Raw genomic sequence first — 20951 nt, 5'->3', positions numbered from 1 at the left:
TAGTGAAGATAGGCTGATGACGATAGTCATGATAGTAAAAGCAATTTCTGCACCTAAATTATTTTAATTCTATATATCTACTAACATTTCTTGTAATATTTGTATTGTGAACGATAATTCCTAGATAAAAAAAATATTTTACACTGGTTAAATATTAATTTTTTTAAGCATTTAAATATCTGTATAAAATAATTTAATCCGTCTGGCAATTTTCTTCAAACAATTTTTTTCGTCTTCAGTGTGTGGAGACTTGGAGAGCTTGGATCTTCTGCTGAACCACGGCGCCAATCCTTCCACACCCGATATTCTGGGCGCTTATCCCATCCACTATGCCGCCCAGATGTGCGGGGCTCACAGCCTAAATGGAAAGGACCCGGAGACGGGACTGAATATCCTCAAGAAACTAGTCCAACGAGGTGCCTCCATCCAGTGCAGAGACAGGGACGGAAGGGAACCGCTGCTCTGGGCTGCCAGCACAGGTCACACACTCTTCTGTCTTGCCTTGCATAGCGGACGCACAGTGCGTTACTTTCATTCCCCTTTACTTTCATGATCCATCCAGTATAACGTCTTCCTTTCGGATGTTTACACATTTGACCACATAATAAATTTCATTCATTCAGATCACTGATTTTTTGAGATACCACGTTTGTGATTAGACAGATGTTCAACCCTTAGCCGGCTTTCGTCCCAAATTTAACCCTTAACTGGAGAGTTGCGGTATCTTAGAGCGCTAAGGATGGGCTTTCGGTCACTCCTATTCTATTCTTAGCTCAATCGAATGGATTGACCTTAACTTCATGTTTCATGAAACTTCAACCAGTTTCAGCGGATGCTTTTTTAAAACAATATTTCAACTATTTCTTGCGTCCTTTTAGTGTTCCGGTATTATAAAAAGCTTAGCAGTTGACTTTAAAAATTAGTCCTAGAAATACCGTCAATCTACTGATCCTCTTCTGAAGCAAAGCTCCTGAGACTTTTAAATGAAGTAGAAAGTGATTTTAGTGATGAGGATAATTGTGTAGAAGACTTTTTCAAATGACTCTCAAACGTATGTTAAAACATAATTAATTTTTCTAGAGATAATGTATTTTGAAAAATTTATAAAATTATACCAAGAGAAATATCTACAGAATTTATAGGTTGATTTTTATACTAGTGCTTAACCTGTATATTTAGAATGCCCTCGAAAACCGTGCTACGAAAGTCACACAAGTCGATAAAATAAAGGGTAAATTTTACTGCTTGTCATTTTTTTTATTTTTTATTGTTGAATTTCCCATTATATTGTTTTCTATATAGCTTTGTATACTGGAAAAATAAATTATTCAAGATATAAAAAGTAATATATAAAAAGTATATTATTTGTTATAACATGAAATTTGAGAAGGAAATGTATGTTCAAAAGCAATTACTTTTTTCAATGATAATATATTTTGAAAAATACCTAAAGCATATTTATATATCATGAAAAATATCTGCAGAATATATTGGCTGATTTGCATACTAATACTTTCATTAGAAAATTTAATTTCAATGAAAAGAAAATGCGGTTTCGTAGACCGCACCTCCTCAATCAAGTCCTAAATTTTCACCTCCGCATTTAAAGGTTGATAGAAAATTCCAGTAACATATTCTGTAAATTGGAGATATATTCAGATGTGGCTATAAAATTTCTTGGCCGTTAAACACTCTATTGTATTCGAAAAAGTAAAATCTAATTTTTCAAAAAGTTAAATTTGAATTTTCCCATTTCCATTATTTAATGGGGATATTGTAACCTCACTTATGGTAAATGAAACTGATTTGAAATGAGCGACATTAAAAGTGAACTGTCACAAATATACATTTAAATGTACTAACATTATCTTGTCTTGATGTTTTATGTCACTGCCTAGTTGTAAAATGTAAATAAATTTTAAAATCTTCAGAACGCGCAAAGACTAAAATAACCACAGTTTTAATACTTACCTTATTTTTTAGTATACATATATGCATTAATTCTTTAAAACTGTATCAAGCGTAATTCCATTTTAAATACTGATAGCTTAAAATTATCCTGGTTGAATTGTTCAAAAAATGCATAATAGCAGTTTTATTTGGCTATTTGGTTGGCCATTCGAATCAGACGCAATATTAACTACCGGCGAATAAGCGACGAGGGATGGGAAAAAGATTGGAATATCATTTTTTCAGAATCATTTATCAGAATTTCAGTTCATCAGAATTTTAGTTTTTTTCCTCCTCTCCCCTTTCATCCACTCCGGTATCAGGCAATATTTAAAGCGTCCTGTTAAAGAGATCCAACAAATAACTTAATTGAATAAAATCCTGTTCCCATGCCGAAACACATTTCATCTGCATTAAATATTATTTCTAACAATGGAGGTTGCAAGAATTCTCAAAATCAGAATATGTTCAACTTTTAGCTAATATTATACTAGATGTAATTCGGTATAAAAATGTTCCCGAATGCTTCATTTCAGCTTGAATATTCTCTGACATCTAAAGGTAGAGAGTAGGTTTGAATAAGTGAATTTTTAAGATATATTTTTAATACAAAAATGTTTTTATTTAAAGTAATACACAAAATCCTCCTATTGTATTTTTTAAAAGTTTCTGATGAGGCTGAGTTGCACCAAGCAGTTCTTGTATCCCGTAGCCTCTCGAAAAATTACAAACTGTATCAAGCAATTTTTAAGAATCAACAAAAGCCCCCTGTAAGTTTCTGACAATTTTTAAAGAATGATACAAAATCATATGAAGTATTGTGAATGGCAACTTTGAGGCAAATAAACGAAATGATTTTAAATTTTTGTAATATTTTTATTCTATAGGAATGGCAGCACTCAGGAAAATTCTCATTGCTTGAATGAATGGAAAAAATTTCACACTAAAAAGAAAATGTTCCTTTCGTAATTGTTACTTTTTACGAAGATATCAATTTGATTGAACGATCAGTCGCTCACTTGTTCTTTTCTTCCTGCAGGGAGTAGTGAGGCTGTGCTCATCCTTTTCGCTGCCGGTGCCAGCATTACTTCCACTGATAAAGATGGTCTGACAGGTAAAGAATGTGTAGTTAGCCTTAGTATACAATTTAATCATTTCTTTCTTCCATTCATTTGATCAAACATGAACATATTGTATTAGATTTTATATATTTCAAACTCATATTATGGGTGCTTAAAATTTGGTCCATCAATTTAAAGCTCTTTCCAATAAAAATAAGAAATCTTCATGCTTGCTAACAACCAAAAGTTTTATTTTTATGGATCATTTTAGTGTTTACTTTCATTAACACTTTACTCTTCCTTTTCTCGCTATATTTACACTTTTATTAAAGATGATATTCTTTCTTGTTGTTCACAAATGTTTTCAATCGAATGCTTTTCTTTACAATACATATATTTCTATAACAGTGTGCGTATTCTAATCTAATTTTTTAATCCGTTACAGTTAGGTATGTATTTCCTATTGGAAAAATACTTTAAATATGGTAAAGAATTATATTTGTCATTTGAATAAATTAATATACAGCCGAAATAAATTAATATATAAATTTTAAACAATTGATTTCTGTTAGTCAAATTAATTAAAATATTTTTAACAAACTAACATTTTAAGTAAAACCAAAAATAAACTTTAATTTTCTATGAGCAAAAATTACCCGACTATGAAGTTTTAAATTTCATCATTTTAAGCCATTACTTAAGTGAAAAGGCGGCTTTTTTTTTTCTTTTTTTTGTCAACAATTTGCAAACGTAGAAATCGATCGCGTATTAAGTCATAAATGTATGTGTGAAACTCTTATTATAAATTTTAAAAATTCTAAAACGTTTACATATTAAATTGTGGACTTAATTGTGAATTATCCTTGGAATTTACTTATCCGTTTTTGCCTTGCTATTCAAGGATATCATTTGTAGTAGACTGCCCTGTCGCCATTTGTAATAACTTTGCAAGTTACTAAATACCATGTAAGCAAGATCAACGGACATCCATCGGAAGCTAAATATATACAGTGAAAGTCAAAAGAAAAGAAAATTTTATAATTATACAATCAATTAAAATAAAATGCATAAAAAAATAAATCAACTTGACCCTAAGAACCTCCAATTTGATACGTCAGAAAAAAAATAATAAACAGAGAACATTGATACTGACAAAAACAATGAAAGTTATAATATTAATATTTTGTCTTCAGTACTTTAGATTTTATCACTGTTTTTTATTGTCTAGGCATAAATGTAACCAGTTTTGTTATTTTGGAAAGTATATTTTGCCATTCTTCTAAGACAATTTGTTTCAAGTCTCCCTTATTAGAAACGGTTCATTGATGTACATTTTTTTTCATTATGTACCCATACATTTTCAATGGAGTTTGATCTGGTGACTGTAGAGAATGGTTGAAAATCTTCGCAGCACATCTTTTATGTATGTTTGGGATCTTTACCATGTTGAAAAATCCAGCTTCGTGACAGTTCCAAATTCGCAACACTAGGGAAATATTACCTTTTAAAATATTTAGGCAGTCCATTTTGTTCATTGTCGATTCAATGAATATTAAATTACTGACTGCTACAGCCGCAATACACATCCCAGATCATAATAGGTCCATCCCCATGTTTGATTGTCTTAACTGAATACTTATTACTGATTTTTTCATTCTTTGGTCTCCATATTTTTGCAAAATTCTGTGTGCCAAATAATTCAATTTTTTAAACTTCACTAAATAAAATATTATTCCAAAAATCTTGTGAGATGCGTTGAGATATTTTAACAACACTTGCAGCTGGATTAGCTTTGACTTCTCATACTACTGCCCTCACTTCTGTATCAGTAAATCATCTTGATCTTCATCTTTTCTGAAAATCTTTAATTTATCTGAGTTTGGAATATTTGTCAAAAATTTTCTTCACTACGCAGGCTTCTTTCATCAATTTTTCCTATTTCACGTAAGGATTTACAATTTTCCTCAAGTTTATTAACAGTTATTTCGTTTCTAGTGCATTTTATTTCTCCATCACAATCTCTCAGATTTTTCTAGAAATTTACGTAAATTCAGGCAGAATATGAGACTTCAACTTTTATCAAGATCCTCTAAGAAAAAAAATAGTGATATCTTTAAAATTAAAATATTTAAAGGAGAAAGAGTTATAAATGTTTACTTTTTTTAATGCATAAAATTGAATGATCTTGGGTTTAAGTTAATTTATTTCTTTATGTATTTTATTTTAATTGAAGATTTACAGGTTCAATTCTGCTTAAATAAGTTAATAATTATATATACTCTACTTCATAAGTCAGTAATATATTTGAAATAACACATTTTCTCAGTCAATCATGGATGTTTACTTTCTTTTGACGCTCCCTGTATCTTATTAATAACGCGTTCATCTGAATGTTGTCAGACATATTTACTTATATACATAAAGCAGATAAATATGCTGCAGATATCATAGTTCAATATAAATATTATTGCGCTACTGATCAGAGCAGTATTTGCAGGATTGATGCGGTCCAACGTTGTATATCATATTATAGATAAGTCACGGGTCAACTCTTCTGACTTAAGTCTCTTTGGAGATGTCAGGTTCCTCCTTCTCCTCCAGGAATATCACATATTCAGAACAGCTTGTGCCTGTGATTACTGCTTGCTTGTCGCATTACTGCTGCAATTACTGCTTGCTGTCTTGGCTGTCGCACCAAAAACCGACGTCCCGGAAAGCTTGGGACTAGGGTATTTCCCAAATTCCATAATATCGTTACTTGATTGAACATACCTACAAAATTAGATGTTAACTTGCTCATCGACTGGTTAGTGGTCCCTTCCCGCTGAAACCATTCAGACTAATTACTGACAATGCTCTTCGTCTATCCTTGCTGTATTATTTCATCAGGTGGACAGCTTTTCCTAGTTTTTCCAAGAGCCGTACTATATTTACACCACTATATTTTTGTCAGTTCATCTTGTTTCGAAACATACCTCTATCGCTCATCTCCCCATATCTTGTCATGGCCAGACCATTCTAACTGGCACTTGAATACATTATACTTCAATTGCCTTTCTTTTCTACTCTATTCTACAGATCATATTACTTCATCCTTTTTTTCATTTTATTTTGCAAATTGGAGGTTCTCTCCCTGTTGTCACAAACCAAATGCTGACAGGGAGCATCGCTTTTCGCTTATATCGCTATGCCTAACCCTTTTTCCTAGCTTTTCTAACAACTGTACTGTTTACACCCTTGCGTTCTGTCAGTTCAAGAGTCACTCGTTCCGAAACAACTGTCTTTGGATAATCCATCTGAAACAACTGTCAACAAACTTTGAATTATCCATCTGTAAGTCACACCTGTCCTTCAACAATCGAACTTTGCCCAACTGCTGATCTTCCTTATTCACCCGTAGTCACTATTTGTCACTATTTGCAAACTATTGTCACTATTTGCAAACGTAATTAAATAGTTGTTAGAAAATCTCTGACAAAATTGCCAACTACAAAATCTCTTTTCCATGCAATGGAGGTACTTCAAAAGGCCTTCACTGAGAGAGGCTAGAGTTCACTAGAGTTGAGCTCCTGAGAGGCACCATTCCAAGAGTCAGGAATTTACTGTACGCTTAAAACTGCTAATTAAAATCTTTAAAACAAATTCTTTATTTGATATTATAGAAATTTACTTTTGATGCTCATTTTATTCATGCTAATATTCAGTATAACATGAATAAATACTAAATATTCAAAACTGCTCTGGCAATTTATGAATAAATCTTTCAGAAAACAAGTAAAATGCAAACAAATATTTGAGGCATATTTATTATTTATTACAATCAACAGGAGATCTATAAACGCTGCATAGAACTATTATTTTCTTTAATTGAAAACCAGTTAAATAATTACTAATGTTAAATATATGCAAGTTAAGGAGTCATCGTTTGAGATATTTTTTAAATTTGGAGCAAATGTAATTTAGAGGGGGAAATAGGAATATTGGGGCGATTTAATTAAACCATTTAATCTCACCATTTAATTAAAGAATATTAATAATATTAATTTCTTCAAATATATATAAAATGTTGACGGTAAGTTTTTGATTTTTTTTCGCTGTTACAGTCTTTTCACATTTGATTATAGGCTTTTCAGTACTTAAATTTTGCCATAAATCTGTTTGTGCCTTATTTTTATAATATTTGTTACTTAAATATTATTTATTTTGCAATAAAGGCCGAATTATGCTATAGAAATAGATCCATCATATATGATTGTTCAATATGCAATGATTTTTTTTTGTTGTTGTTGTTGTTGTTTAAAAATTGCAAAGAATTTGAAAACAGTAATTTAAACTCTAGGGAATCTACCTTTTCTTTCCAACTTGCTGCGAGAATTTATTTATTTATTTTTGAGAAATAAACATATTACTGAGTGAACCATGAATTATGCATAAAAAGATTCAATTGAATTTAAACGAAATCAATATTCACACTGGACAAGTTGATCGATGAAAACGGCTAATAACAAATAAGTAATTTATAAAATATCATTATCTAGTTTTTAAGCTTTTACAAAATTTGTGACTGAAGCAAGTGTTTTTCTCCGTAACAGCGCTGCACTGTGCAGCTAGCCGAGGTCACACATCGTGCGTGGAGACACTGATAACACTTTGTGGAGCACGAATCAACGCCGGGGACTCCATCGGCTGCTCGGCACTCTTCTACGCAGCCGCACAGGGGCATGCAGACAGTGTCCAAGTTTTGCTCAAATACAGCGCCGATCCTAACTTGCAGGACGACAAAGGGAGAACGTAATATCCCTATCAGTGCTTTATTGTGTACTTCTGTGAAGCTCTTAAGCAGCGTTCACACAAGGCCAAATACTGATCGCAATGGATGGTCACGCCTACCTCAGGAACATCACATGACCCCAAAGAAACAATGGCAAATGGTTGTCTTATCAGAACAGCTATTTGCCTTTGTCCCATTGCAGTCACGTGATCTTCCTGAAGTAGGTGCAACTTTCAATTGCGGGCAATGATTGGCCTAGTGGAAACCTTGCTTTATTTGTGAATGAAATGGAATGTTGGAATAGAATCTTCATCCGCTTTCTGATAGGTTAGAATCGATAAACTCTATACAGCTGCGTGTTTTAGATAGTAATAAATTATTTAAATTTTCATTAATTTTTTTTTACACTTGAATATCGTTTAGTGAATTTACTTAATTAAAAGTTGATTCCAGAAAAGTGGCCCCAGTCGATAGAGAATTTAAGAAAAAAAATTATTTCCATAACAATAATAGTCCGTAACATTTATAATGACGGAACACGTTAAATACCAAAAAATAGAAAATAATTAAAACAAAATAAAGATTATTTTATAGTACACTAATAAAAGTATATTAAAAAAATTTTGGTATTTTTTTTATTTAAGTTTTTATCATGAAAATTATAAGATCAAATTGTTTCTTTTAACACTGACTTCTCTCTGTCGTTGGCGTCACTATAGCAATGAGAGAAAAAGAGCTCATTATTTCATTCGGTGATTGAAAAAATGCAGGAATTTTCTTATGAAAATTTGCATGCAATATTTTCTTATTTTAAAATTTTTACTTCAGGCTTTTTTTTTTAAATGAATGAAAAATATTCTGAAAAATAAATTATATCGAAATGAATGTCGAAAAAAAAATCCGTACAATTTTTATTGTAATTGGGTTATTGTGTTTGATTGGGGGAGGCGAAATCGGCATCAGATATGATAGTTAAGAAGTCACTTTTAACTCGGTGAAATTTTAGGAATATTTTTTTTTTCTTTCAACTAGAGAGTTATATTTCATTTCGATTTGCTCCTTTACTTTCTTCCCATCAGATATCTCAATGTTTAGGGAAAAAGTGGAAAAAATATGCTTATTACTAATTATAAGCTTGTTAGAAAACAAGCTTATAATTAGTTTTAGCTTTTTAAAAAAATCAAAACTAACGAAGATTACCATTATATTATTTCTTGTCTATTCAATTCATATGCCTATTTTATTTTTAATATTAATGTTTTCTATTCCTTTAGCTAAGATACTATCATAATATTCATTTTTCTTAAAGAAAAGGTAAACTGTTATAGCATAAACATCTGTTCAAATATAAACATTTTAGTGTTTGGTTTTTAAGTTCCTGTATGCTTTGTTTGACATTTTTATGCGTTTTGTTTAAATAAATTCATAGCAATCCGACAGACACGCAAACGACTAATGGATTAGTAGTTCAATAAAAAAAAGTGTATTTTAGTAACAGGATTTTTTCGCAAAATATTACACAATTTACAAATTTATAGAGAAAACTATATTATCAGAAATAAATATTACAAAAAGTAATAAAAAAACCCTTCTGTGTACGCCACGTTAAGGCAACCGAAATCCACTTGCACCGACCTCCCCTTACACCTTTCTGAAAATTCTGACCAATATGGAGGGCGGACCGTATTGGTGCAGTGTATGATTTCTGAAAGTATACTCTAAATCCTTTCAGCAGTAATAAGTCTGTTGGAATTGAAAATGATAAAATTGTTCAAGAAGCATGTATGTGCAAATTCCTCCTTCGGTCTAAAAGACCTCAAATAACCGAAATTTTAAGACTAAATTTATATTAATGAATTTAAGTAAGGCAATGCTTTACATGGCATATCCCAATAATCAATATATCTCATTTTCAAGGCTGCACTTCGTAAATTATGTATTATTGCATAAAATCGTCACATCTTTAAACGTTTTTTGACTTGGCTTGTTTTGATGTTTGTAAAGATGAATTCTATGTATAACTGATTTTCCACTAACTTCGAGATGAACAACGATTTTTGAAATTTCCCACTCTTGTATGTTGTCACCGACAGCTCAATGACCAGTCATTCGGTTACTTAAATTGTGATTGCGTATCACTGACACCACCTTATAGAGAATTGGACAAGAAATTAATTTCAAGATTCCATTATATTTACAGTTATGAATAATAAATTAATGATTAAGAAGTAGAAAATAATTTTTTTAAACCATCTTCTTCTAATACACTTATCGAATTATATACCTTTAAAAAATTATCATTGATTTATTACTTGTGGTTTTTTTTTCTGAAATTTTGATGAGATGCCCTTCACAGGCCCGCTCACTGCGCCGCCGCCAAGGGCCAGCTAGAGATCCTGCGTATCTTGGACAGCAATGGGGCGGATCTATGGATCAGGAACAGCCGGGGAAACCTGCCGTTGCATGAAGCAGTGCAGTCGGGAAGAAAAGGTAACGCAAACTTCGAAACATTTCAGTTTAGGTTAGCTATATTAACATCCCGTTTCTAAAGCAACACTAGGGCTATTTTGGGACGGACGTCGTAATTTTCAACAGTGGTCAGATGATGGGACAGCACATGATCTGGAACCACCTTTCCAAACTTCCACACCACACCAGTGGGAGGACGTTTCACCCCGACGGATTTTACGTACATCAAACCCGCTTACACGATGGTACTTCGGTGGAATCGGTCTCGAACCTGAAACTCTCCGGTTCCGAAGCCGAGATCTCACCACCGCGGCATTCGCAAACTCCGAGACAAAGATATTTCAAGTATCTTGAAAATAAGTTCTATAGGTAAAAATTCCTTTAGGCAAGTAATTTATTTTATACCGGAATAAGAACTGCTAGGCATGTGCATACGAAGGGCGTATTTGGGGAGCACTTTCTGTATTGAACCAAGTGAACCATGGCTGTAAAGCTAGTTTTTATGAATGCTATGGTAGAAATGCCTGCTATTCATACTTGACAGAGATTAATCCTTTTTGCATATGGGATAACGGAATGAACTTCGCGTTGAATTTGCACTTGATGTAGACTTTAAAATTAATTTTTGAAATAATTCTTATTTTTTATTCAATAAATTCTGCATTGTTTTCAATTAGAGAAACATTAAAGTGTGAACATACTGCATATAAATTTACATTTCCTTGAAGTTTATGCATTAAAAGTGACTTCATGAAAACATTTTATAATCGTCAATTATAACCTTAATGAGTTACGATGCTTTTTGTAAGCTGAATTAATTTAAACTGAGGTAATTTTTACTTCAGATGATAAAATTTAAATTATTTTTATACATGAACATATAATTTACACATATTAAAAATTTCAAGAATTTAAAAATGAACAAAAAAAATTAAATATCTGACGGTATAGTAAGTTTCATTAGTAATAAACTAATAATAATTAGATGAGTTTTAAAATACCGTATGCTTTTGTGTTCTAAAAATGAGTACAATTTTTAATATCTTCGTAGTTTAATTATCGATGGAATGACTAAGTCAATTAAATTTTAATTCCATAAGCTCTCTATAGTTGCATTGTTAAGAAATAAAGGATGTCAAGATTCCATGGTAACGAATTTCAAACTATGATTAATCGGTGATAAATAATTGAAATAAAATGCTTTTTCGTTGTAGTACACTAATAAAAGTGTATTTCTAAAAAGACGTTTCATTAAATTTATTTTCTGTCGAAATGAATCCTGCACATAGTTTGGTTAATATCATGTAGAATACAAAATATTAAATGCTAGTTCTACGAGAATCATATTCGTAAAGTATATATCAATGTTACCGCTCCATTTTTTGAAACCGGATAATTGAAGTTTTTTAGACTCAGCTTTTAAGAGACTTATAATTGAAACACATTTACTTTCAGAAAAGTTTTTTTTTTTTTTTGAGCGATCTTAAATTTTCGAAAAACTTTCATTCGAAATTTAATGATTTGACTAAGCAACTACAAAAATCCATAAATTTATTCATTTTTACCAGTCATTTTTACAAAATCAATAAAAAATCATTTGATTAAAAAATTACGCCTTAAATATTTTAAAATCTATACGTAGAAACAAATCATAATACCCACCGCAACTAACAAGCAGATTTCCTCTTATTTGAATTGGTTCATTTTAAATATGTCTTATTATTAAACAAAAATATTTCTTTCAATATAATGAAGTATTGAAAAAAAACGTAATGACTATGTAATATAATTTATGTAGTCGCCAATCAGATATTATAAATTAAACACAATATGTTATAAACAATATACCGGTGAATCAAAAGTCCGTTAACATTTGAACATTCAATAATTTACCGAATAATGTAGTTAAAGAGGTAAAAATTGACAAAAATGCGTAAAATGACATGGGATTTTATTGATATCAATAAAGTGCAAAAAAGGTCAACAGATGTTATCTTATGAAGAGCCAAAAGCAATAATTAGCACTATAATTTATTTTTAGCTAAGACTATGTTCTTCATAAAAATGTTCAACATATCGACTCTATTCGCCAGCAATACCTGTAGTTGAGGACCAGTTTTGTGAACCTCACTATACAGTATATTTGTAGGTGTGGTGAGAAATTGTCATCGGATGTTTTCTTTAGCATTGAGGTCGAACGATGAGCTAATGAGGTCGAACGATCGCGGTAGACTTGCGACTTCAGGTAACCTCACAACCAACATCTTACAATGGAATTTCCATGACACGTTTAGTATTTTCGGTAGCCCAAATTCTGCAATTGTAGGAGTTTACAGACCCTCGGAGTGTGAAATGAGCTTTGTGATTCCACAACAAGTTAGACAAACAGTCGCCATCTTCTGCCATTTTTTTGTGCGCTTTGTTTCAATAAAATCCCATATCATTTCATGCATGCATATTAATTTTTACCACTCTGCCTACATTATTTCCGTGAGTTATTGAATTTACAAATGTCTACGGAATTTTGAATCACCCGGTATATTTCACACGGTTATACGACCTTCTCAGTTTTCCAGATTATCTCTTTTCATACGAATTAATATAGAAGTTCAAAATTCTGTTTTATTTCATTACAAAAACTTGTGTGCTCCTCAAAGTCCCATTTTGTTTATTACTATTTTTACTCATGTCAAAGAAAGAAGAATAAGTCTCTCAACGTAGAGTATCAACGTATCATTAATTCAAAATAATCGGCGATGTGTCGATACGTTTAGTGTTAAGAGATACTCTAGCTGCGTTCAATGGATATTTCAAAATATTCAAAGAAGAAGTATATTACATTTGGCGATAACAGTATAAGGAAGTTTAATATTGTATAGAAAATGTTTCAGATAATTACATTATACAGATATCATCTTAATACTCTTTGTTCAAGAACGTTTACTCTTCAAAGACCTCAAGAATGGCATCTGTTGAAGCTCATTGGAGAAATGTGTCAGGCATTATTGACTTTGTTGTGGCCACCCATAATGGGGAGTCCCTTTCCCCCTCCATCTGACTGTTTACCTCTGTATACAACTACAGTCAGGTTTTGGTTGTCCTTAGCAGTCAGAGGGTTAAGTACGTCCGCCATGAGGAACTAGTCACAATATGATGCTTTATACATTTTTTTTATCGCCGTATCCAAGAACGATCCCTTCACGATGATAAAGAGATGGGGACAGCTTGTTTTATAGAATTATCATTTGAGACCTCTTTTCAGAAAATAAATTTTGAAACTTGTAAAAATGTGTGAAATCAAAGGAGGTGATTTCTGGAATGTAAAGGAGATAAGCAAACATTTATTTACCAAATCGAAAATGAGATGTTATCTTAAAGCCCCCAGATGGGGATACAGCTATTCTTAATTATATCTTAACTTTTTGCACTCGAAAAAGTAATTTGATGCATCCTTATTCGCCTTACCTCACGAGGACTTGATTATTGCTCACAAAAATAAATACACACGATTGTTTTAAGTTGAATTCCCGAGTGCTATGAGTTCAATATTATTCACTACCCATTATGAAACATTAGCAGTGCTGTCTTCCCAACAAAAGATGTCACTGTCTTGTAGATGATTCAAGCTGACTAGCATTCCATTTCAAAACTGAAGCATGCATTGTTTGACTAACTATAGATATGATGTTTCGGAGTTCCGCGGTGTGACAAAGTGGTCACGAGTACCTCCAACCTCCGTATCATAATTTGTAATAATTTTATATTACAAGAAAGATAAAAATTAAAAGAAGAGAGCATAAAGCTCTAACGTCATGATTCTTGGAATTTTCTTTGGTCAAATTTGTTAATTTAAATAATATTTAGTGAATTTATAATATTAGTGAATAATAATATTTTCTATTGAAGGCTGATTATTTAATTTTTAGCTTAGTTGAAAAAAATGACCAGAAATTTCTACCAAATTGTAGCTATCTAGATTCGAAAAAGAAATAATTTTGAATAAACTTAATCCTCCCGATTGGCAACGGTGCGACGTACAATTTATTTCGCAATGCAATTCGAGAAATCGCAATGCACCCTTAGTCTGAATGCAAAAAAAATTATATTTAGAATCAAAATAGATTGGCTTCTGAAATACAAGCGATAATCAGCGCGATTTTTTGGAGTTTGATTGCAAAAAGACTTATTTAACGGAAAACAGAACCAAATTTAGATTACATATCACATTGACCCCTGGACTTCAATTTCTGCGAATACATAATTACAATTTCCGTCACCAACTGCAATATATTCGAATAGTATACTTATGAAAATTAACCGAATAAAACTGCAGAAATCAAACTTTCAATTACATATTTTATTTTAGCATTGTGATTCAATGAGTTGCCGTTCAGAACACTGCTTGTTATTGCAATGATTATTTCCTCCAGCTGTGTTGAATAACTGTCCGACTGCACTTCTTTTGCAGATCTGGTACAGTGGTTGCTGGGACAGTGCCCTCGGGCCGTTAATGCGACCAACATCAACGGGAGGACACCCTTGCACATCGCCTCTCAAAAGAACAACGTCGAGATGTGCGAGGTCCTAATCGACTATGGTGCACATTTAAATTCTCTTATGGTTAATGCTAAAGTGAGTATGATTTACAAACCTGTTGCATTGCTGCACAGGTAATTCCTATCTTATCTGATAGAGGACATATATGAAAATGATCCTCTCTAGTTCAATGGAAAGTTAACAGTTAGTCATAAAGGACTACTCTCGGCCAATTGTATTATTTCACACTTACAATACAATTAAAAATAATCTTCTAAACTATGACTAATTTCATACAAATCACATGTTTAAATATTCAATACATGATCTGCAGTCATTCAAAAAAAGTATTGGGACACTTGACGCGAATAACTATTTATAATACTATTATAAAGCTATTTATAAAACTATTTATCATATTAAAATAAGAAACAAAATGAATCAAAGAATATTTTAGCATTCGGTGTACAATATACCAGAAAACTTTAATGGTATTTTAGAATTATAATTTGATCTAGCTTTTCAAATATAATTAAAAGACAATCTGAAGTCAAAAAAGTATTGGGATATTTTTGAAATGAGAAATTCAACAAATATATAGCATACCAATAGAAATGAATTTATTGCCGCTTTTTGTTTACTGCCTCTGAGACTATAATTTTTAACACTTCAACAGATAAAATTATTTATTGAAAAATTAGAGAGAAACAAAGACATATTGGTTAATGTGGGAAATCTTGTAATAAGTCAATGCAAAAAGTGAAAATCAGTTCGTTATAGAGGACATGAAATCGAATGAGTTGATTGTTTTTAATATTATTTGCAGGTTCAAGAAAACAAATAGTATTGAAGATCAGGGCGAGCAAGGATATTTAATGAACGCTGAAGAGAGGAGGATGGTGAAATAGCTCACTTCAATCCAAAAACTAGTGCATTAAAATTGACTCTTCAATGTCAAAGTAAATTCTGAAAATCTGTAAATTCAGAAATGTTTTAAGGAAACATAAATATCATTGCAGAGTACCTCAAAGAAAGCTCTACATCAGCAAAGAAAATCGACAAACTAGGCTGGCATTTGCTAGATGTATGTAAAGCAGCCAAAAGAATTTTGGGAAAATGTAATTTTTTTTTTTTTTTTTTTTTTTTTTTTATGAAAACAAATATAACACTTTTGAATCGGATGGCAAACCAAAAAGCTTAGCGGAAACCAAATACAGCAATGCATGTCAAAAATGTACGGCTTACTGTCAAATATGGAGGTAGCAATTAAATATTCTGGGGTTGTATGGCAAGCACTGGTGTCGGAACTTACATTTTATTGATGGTACAATGAATAAATATGTCAATCTTGACATTTTCAAGTGAAATTTAAACCAAAGTGCAAGCAAGCTGGGAATCGCATGACATTTTAAATAAATTATATAATTCATGAGGAGGAAAAAATCACTTATACTCATTCAAACTGGGAACGAAAGCCTAGAAACAGAATAAGTAATGCGTTGTGCATCTTATTTGATAGTTGAAACTGCAGTTTAAAATATTTGATAGCTTTAACAGGGACAGCTTCTTCATCGGAGTTGTAAGAAGCCTTTTCCTACATTTATACCAAAAACTGATTTTTTTCGTTCAGATATTTTACAAAGTACACGCATAATTACCCACTTTGAAAATTCAATAATATGATGCAGAAATATGTTCAGCATTTATTGCTACTTGAAACATAATTTTCTATCAGAAATTCATATTTTTTAAAAATTTCCTTTTCCTCAGGGTTTCCTAATGAGCCCTTTGGACGCTGCGGTTTATCAGGGGAATCAGCGTTGCGCCAAATATCTCCAACTACATGGAGCCGTACCAGCCACGAAAGTTCTGGAAAACAATGAAATAAACAGGTCGGTGACAAGTTTTCGTATTCATTTAAATTTTGTTTCCAAATTATTAATTTTAGATTGCATCAATGTGAAAGAGAGAAAAAAATGTCATTAAATATTTCACTGTGAAAGACAAAACATGTATTTTCTAATCAACAAAAAACTTACAACTTTTCTTTTACAACTTCAACAACAAAAACTTTTCTTATACTTCCTTTCAACTTCTTAGGTAGATGAACTTTTGAAAAAATCTTGATTTTTCGTTCGTGATAAAAAAAAAAAAGTGCCTCAAAGCTTTTATTTTAAGTCTAGAAATAGAAACTTCGCCACCCCCCATTTTAAACCAAAGGCCATTTTATGCAAATATTTTATGTCTGTATCCAATCTATTAGCTTCTATAAGTAAAAACAGTTTTTAAATTATACTTTAAATGATCTTTTGTGAAAGATTTTTTTTTTCTGTTGTATCTTTTATTTTCTGTTATCTTTTCTTGCACGCCAATTCCTTATTATAAATCTATGAATTCTTGAAACAGTTTTTTTTTTTTTTTCTAAATCGGTACCAATTGATACTATACATAAGGAATTAAACAAGAACTAAATTAATATAGTAAAGAAGAATTAAGATATGAAAATATTAGCTGTTCTTTGTCATCGAGAACACACGTAGGCAAAATTTCAAAATTCTGAGTGAAAGTTTCAAGAAGTAGATGAAAAATTGATTTAAAATGGCCATCTTTGCAAACGTGAAAAAAGGTAAAAAAAATTCTTTTAAATGTTAGATTGCGAATGAAAACAATCGAGGTAAAGGAAATCTATTATCCTATAATTCCACGATTGCTTTTGAAGGTCGAGAATATTTGTTAGAATGTAGTAGAATGAATTAGATTCCGCATGGTCTCTATATTCGAATAAATAAGATACCGCAAATTCTCTATAATTCTTGGCGCTTTTTGGCTGCTCCATAACTTTTAAAGACCAAGCAATTTTGTCCATTTACACATTTATTACCTTCCCTTTCTTAAAAGTAATATTTTCAGTATGAATATTTTTAAAAGGTATATTTATCCTTTTTAAGGAATTTGCTATTCTCTCTCGGAAATTATGCCTTTAACCAAAAGGAAAGATCAGACGAAGAACTGGTTTCAGCAACCTCTTTCGAACAAATGCGAGGAATGGTCAAAACAGATCACGGGCCCGTCCTGCCCAGAGATGCTCAGACTCGGACAATACGAGCCGGACAACAACCTCCACTGCCACAAGCGGAAGTGCCTCCAGAATCACTTTTGACCAATGTCACCTCAGAGGATATTACCGATGCATCCGTCCATATCCATCTCAGTCGGGATGACCTCTGGTCACTTTGGGAATCACTAATGCAAGAACTCACATCAGAACTGTCTGAAGACAGAGAGGGATCTGAGGCGTCCTCTGAAGACAAAGTCAAAAAGTCATCCGAGGTACGACAGCTGAAGCCCATACTGACCAATGTATATCTTCGGACTTCTAGTACGAGGAACCAGCAGGACATCATTGCTGGAGAATCTATTTTGGACAAAAGCATCGTCGTAGGAGTAACCGAAGATGATGATATCAAGCCCAAAGTCGCAGCAGAAAGTTCCAGAAGAAGAAGGCATTCGAGATCTACAAGGGAAGATCTCAAAACTACCCTCCCGAAAGTAGCAGAGGTATGTGGATTATCTGAAGACTACTTAATAATTAGAGAGAGAAATTTTTTTAAACATTAAACAACGAGAAACGGCACTTCCATTTTATATCTTTCCTTTATGCATGCTGGTTATATTTACAAAAAATTTTAATAAATAAGGACATATAAAGACGATATAAATGTCTTAATGGCCAACTCCGTCAATATAAATGAAATTTAAATTGAATAATCTGAATGAAATTTAACCATGAATTTTATATGCTGGTAGAAGTTTTCATTCAAGCTTTCATAGAAATTTAATTGACGTTGAAACTTGTAATGCATTATTCAGTTCTCCACTGCCATTGACCAACTTGATGTCATCTAATATTATTAAGCATGTTTTTAAAAATTACTGCAATTTTATTTATTTAACTTGTGGTTATTAAAATATTATTAATACATTTTTATACATTTTTTTTTTGTTATAGATAGTTTTTGATGTTATGAATATGCTGGAGTATCAAACCAACATTGCAAACTAGTGACAATGTTCAGGCAGTTTGTTATATTCACTGATTACAAAGCAATTGATTTATTCTTATGATGCTTTTTTTTTCTCATGTCCTGAATAACTCTGTTTTGGATAGATGTTCGGTCGCATCAATAAAAAAAAACATTGGAAAGAAATATCTGATTCATTCTCATTGTAGCTGGAAGTATTTGCCAAAAGAAGAAGAAAAATCTTTTAGAAAAGTAGAGATTTTTTTTCTTCTTTCCCCTATTTTGATTAAATTTGATATTTAATTTTAGTCAATAATATGTATTAAATATTAAAACTTTGAAAATTAAGTATTACATCATTTGCTTTCCTGAAATCGATTGTCGGATTATCACATAAGTAAAATAATTATGGTAGTACAAGAAACTTCGAGTTTTCTTTTTCTTTTCTTTCTCCCCTCTTTCCTTTTTTTCTCTGTATTTCGTGACTAATATAATAATATACTTTTTCTGATCTACAAACTCCATGCATTCGTATTTAATAAATGTAAAGTAAATATTGCTTCGATTTTAGATGGATTTTTTTACATGTTTCCAAATTTGCTTTTTGATCCAAGGTCCATTTGTTTTTTGCAAGTGGTTGATTGATTCACAAGTCAGTGTTCTGACAAACTTCGTATTGCAACATTTAGATTGTATGAAGGTGGTTTTATTTGTGTGTTTCCTTACCGGCCTGTCATCTTTTTTGTAAATAATCATTTATTTTGCTTTCTTTCGGTCAGCGACTGCTCACGAATTACTTTAAAAAAATAAAGTAATCAGGATGATATCAACTAAAGCAGGAAGTCTAACTACACAAAGGGAAAACACGTGTTATAGGTTTCCCCAAGATTTTGTTGCAACCTGCCCAGTGTACGTTTTGAACATTTATGTTAATTTATAAATTAATACTGCATGTATTAAAAAAAATTATAACTAAATTATTTAACCTACCATGTAGAGAAAATAAGTAAAAACTTTTTTATGAGATCAATTAATTTCTAATATATCAAAATTTACGAATTATTTTTTTTTACAATAACGAGCTAAAATGGAACACGTTTACAAAATTACTCACTACCGATAAAATTTCTGATCAAAAAAAAATTTTTAAGTGCGTAAAGTGTGTCTTATAACTTAACCCTTTTAGCAATAGCCCTTAGCTTCCCTAAATATTAAGCGAAAAGCAATCATTGCCTTATCACTTACCCTTCTTTGTTATTCCTGACCGATAAGAAGGACTAGGGCAAGGAGCCTTACAGACCTCAATTCTGCTGAAACCTGTTTTCATCAATCCTCTTTCTAATTCATTTAATCAGAAATTTTAATTTATTACAGCGATATTATGGCATAACAGGAAAGTGTTTGATTGTACAAATCTGCTTTAATTCAGTGTGATGATTTTTGTGTTAATTTCATTTTTAAGGCCTATTGAATACTTCTTAATAATGTCAAAATAAAAGAAAACTGCAAAACTAGTATCAGTTTATCAAATATTTCTCAAATCATACTTTTAAAATTATCTAGCACATCAGTACCGTAAAATTGGCAAAGAAAAACTTCACAATTGAAAAAAAAAAATAAATTCGGACTGGACATTCATAAGAGGCTGCTTCTGGAGCGGGAAAGGGGAAACAAATTTAATATCCATTACTTTCTGAAAATCTGCCATCTAAAATTGTAGATCAGCATTTTTAGAAATGTTTATTTTTTTCGATCCAAGAATTTTTCTACATATATAAATACATAGAGAAGTTTAATTCGGCAACTCTTGTTTAATTATAGTTGAATTGTTCGGAAAATAATGCATATAAATATATGAAATTTTTATAAAGAATTTCTTACTGTGTAATATTTTATAGGACTGTTTAATACCTAATTTTTTATATTTAATATTTTCATCTTTTATTTAAATACTAACAATTAAAGTTTCAATTTTCCCTTTTTCCTCCTTTGTCCATTCTGATATCCGGCAGTAAATACAGTAGCTTGCTATGAATCTACAATCCAGCAATTTAAAACAATTTTATTTTGTATTTTTATTTTATCTTTGCTTTAAAATTTTTACTTATTATTTTTTTTTTATTAATATATTTCAATTGGACT

General features: G+C 31.4%; 1 protein-coding gene across 1 annotated transcript in view; it reads left to right on the top strand.

Annotated features, from left to right (window-relative positions):
- Positions 1-20951, top strand: part of LOC129972177 (uncharacterized) — a 95523-nt gene that overhangs the window by 54405 nt on the left and 20167 nt on the right. Inside the window, exons 4-10 of the mRNA XM_056086207.1 lie at positions 240-479; positions 2990-3064; positions 7604-7802; positions 10139-10272; positions 14720-14883; positions 16558-16679; positions 17736-18345. Of these exons, the coding sequence (XP_055942182.1) occupies positions 240-479; positions 2990-3064; positions 7604-7802; positions 10139-10272; positions 14720-14883; positions 16558-16679; positions 17736-18345 (1544 nt within the window). The remainder of the gene's footprint in view (positions 1-239; positions 480-2989; positions 3065-7603; positions 7803-10138; positions 10273-14719; positions 14884-16557; positions 16680-17735; positions 18346-20951) is intronic.

This window comes from Argiope bruennichi, chromosome 6 (assembly GCF_947563725.1).
Source record: "Argiope bruennichi chromosome 6, qqArgBrue1.1, whole genome shotgun sequence".
Lineage (NCBI taxonomy): Eukaryota > Metazoa > Arthropoda > Arachnida > Araneae > Araneidae > Argiope > Argiope bruennichi.
Note: the sequence above shows the minus strand (reverse complement) of the source record. Positions and strands in the feature narration are given on the sequence as shown.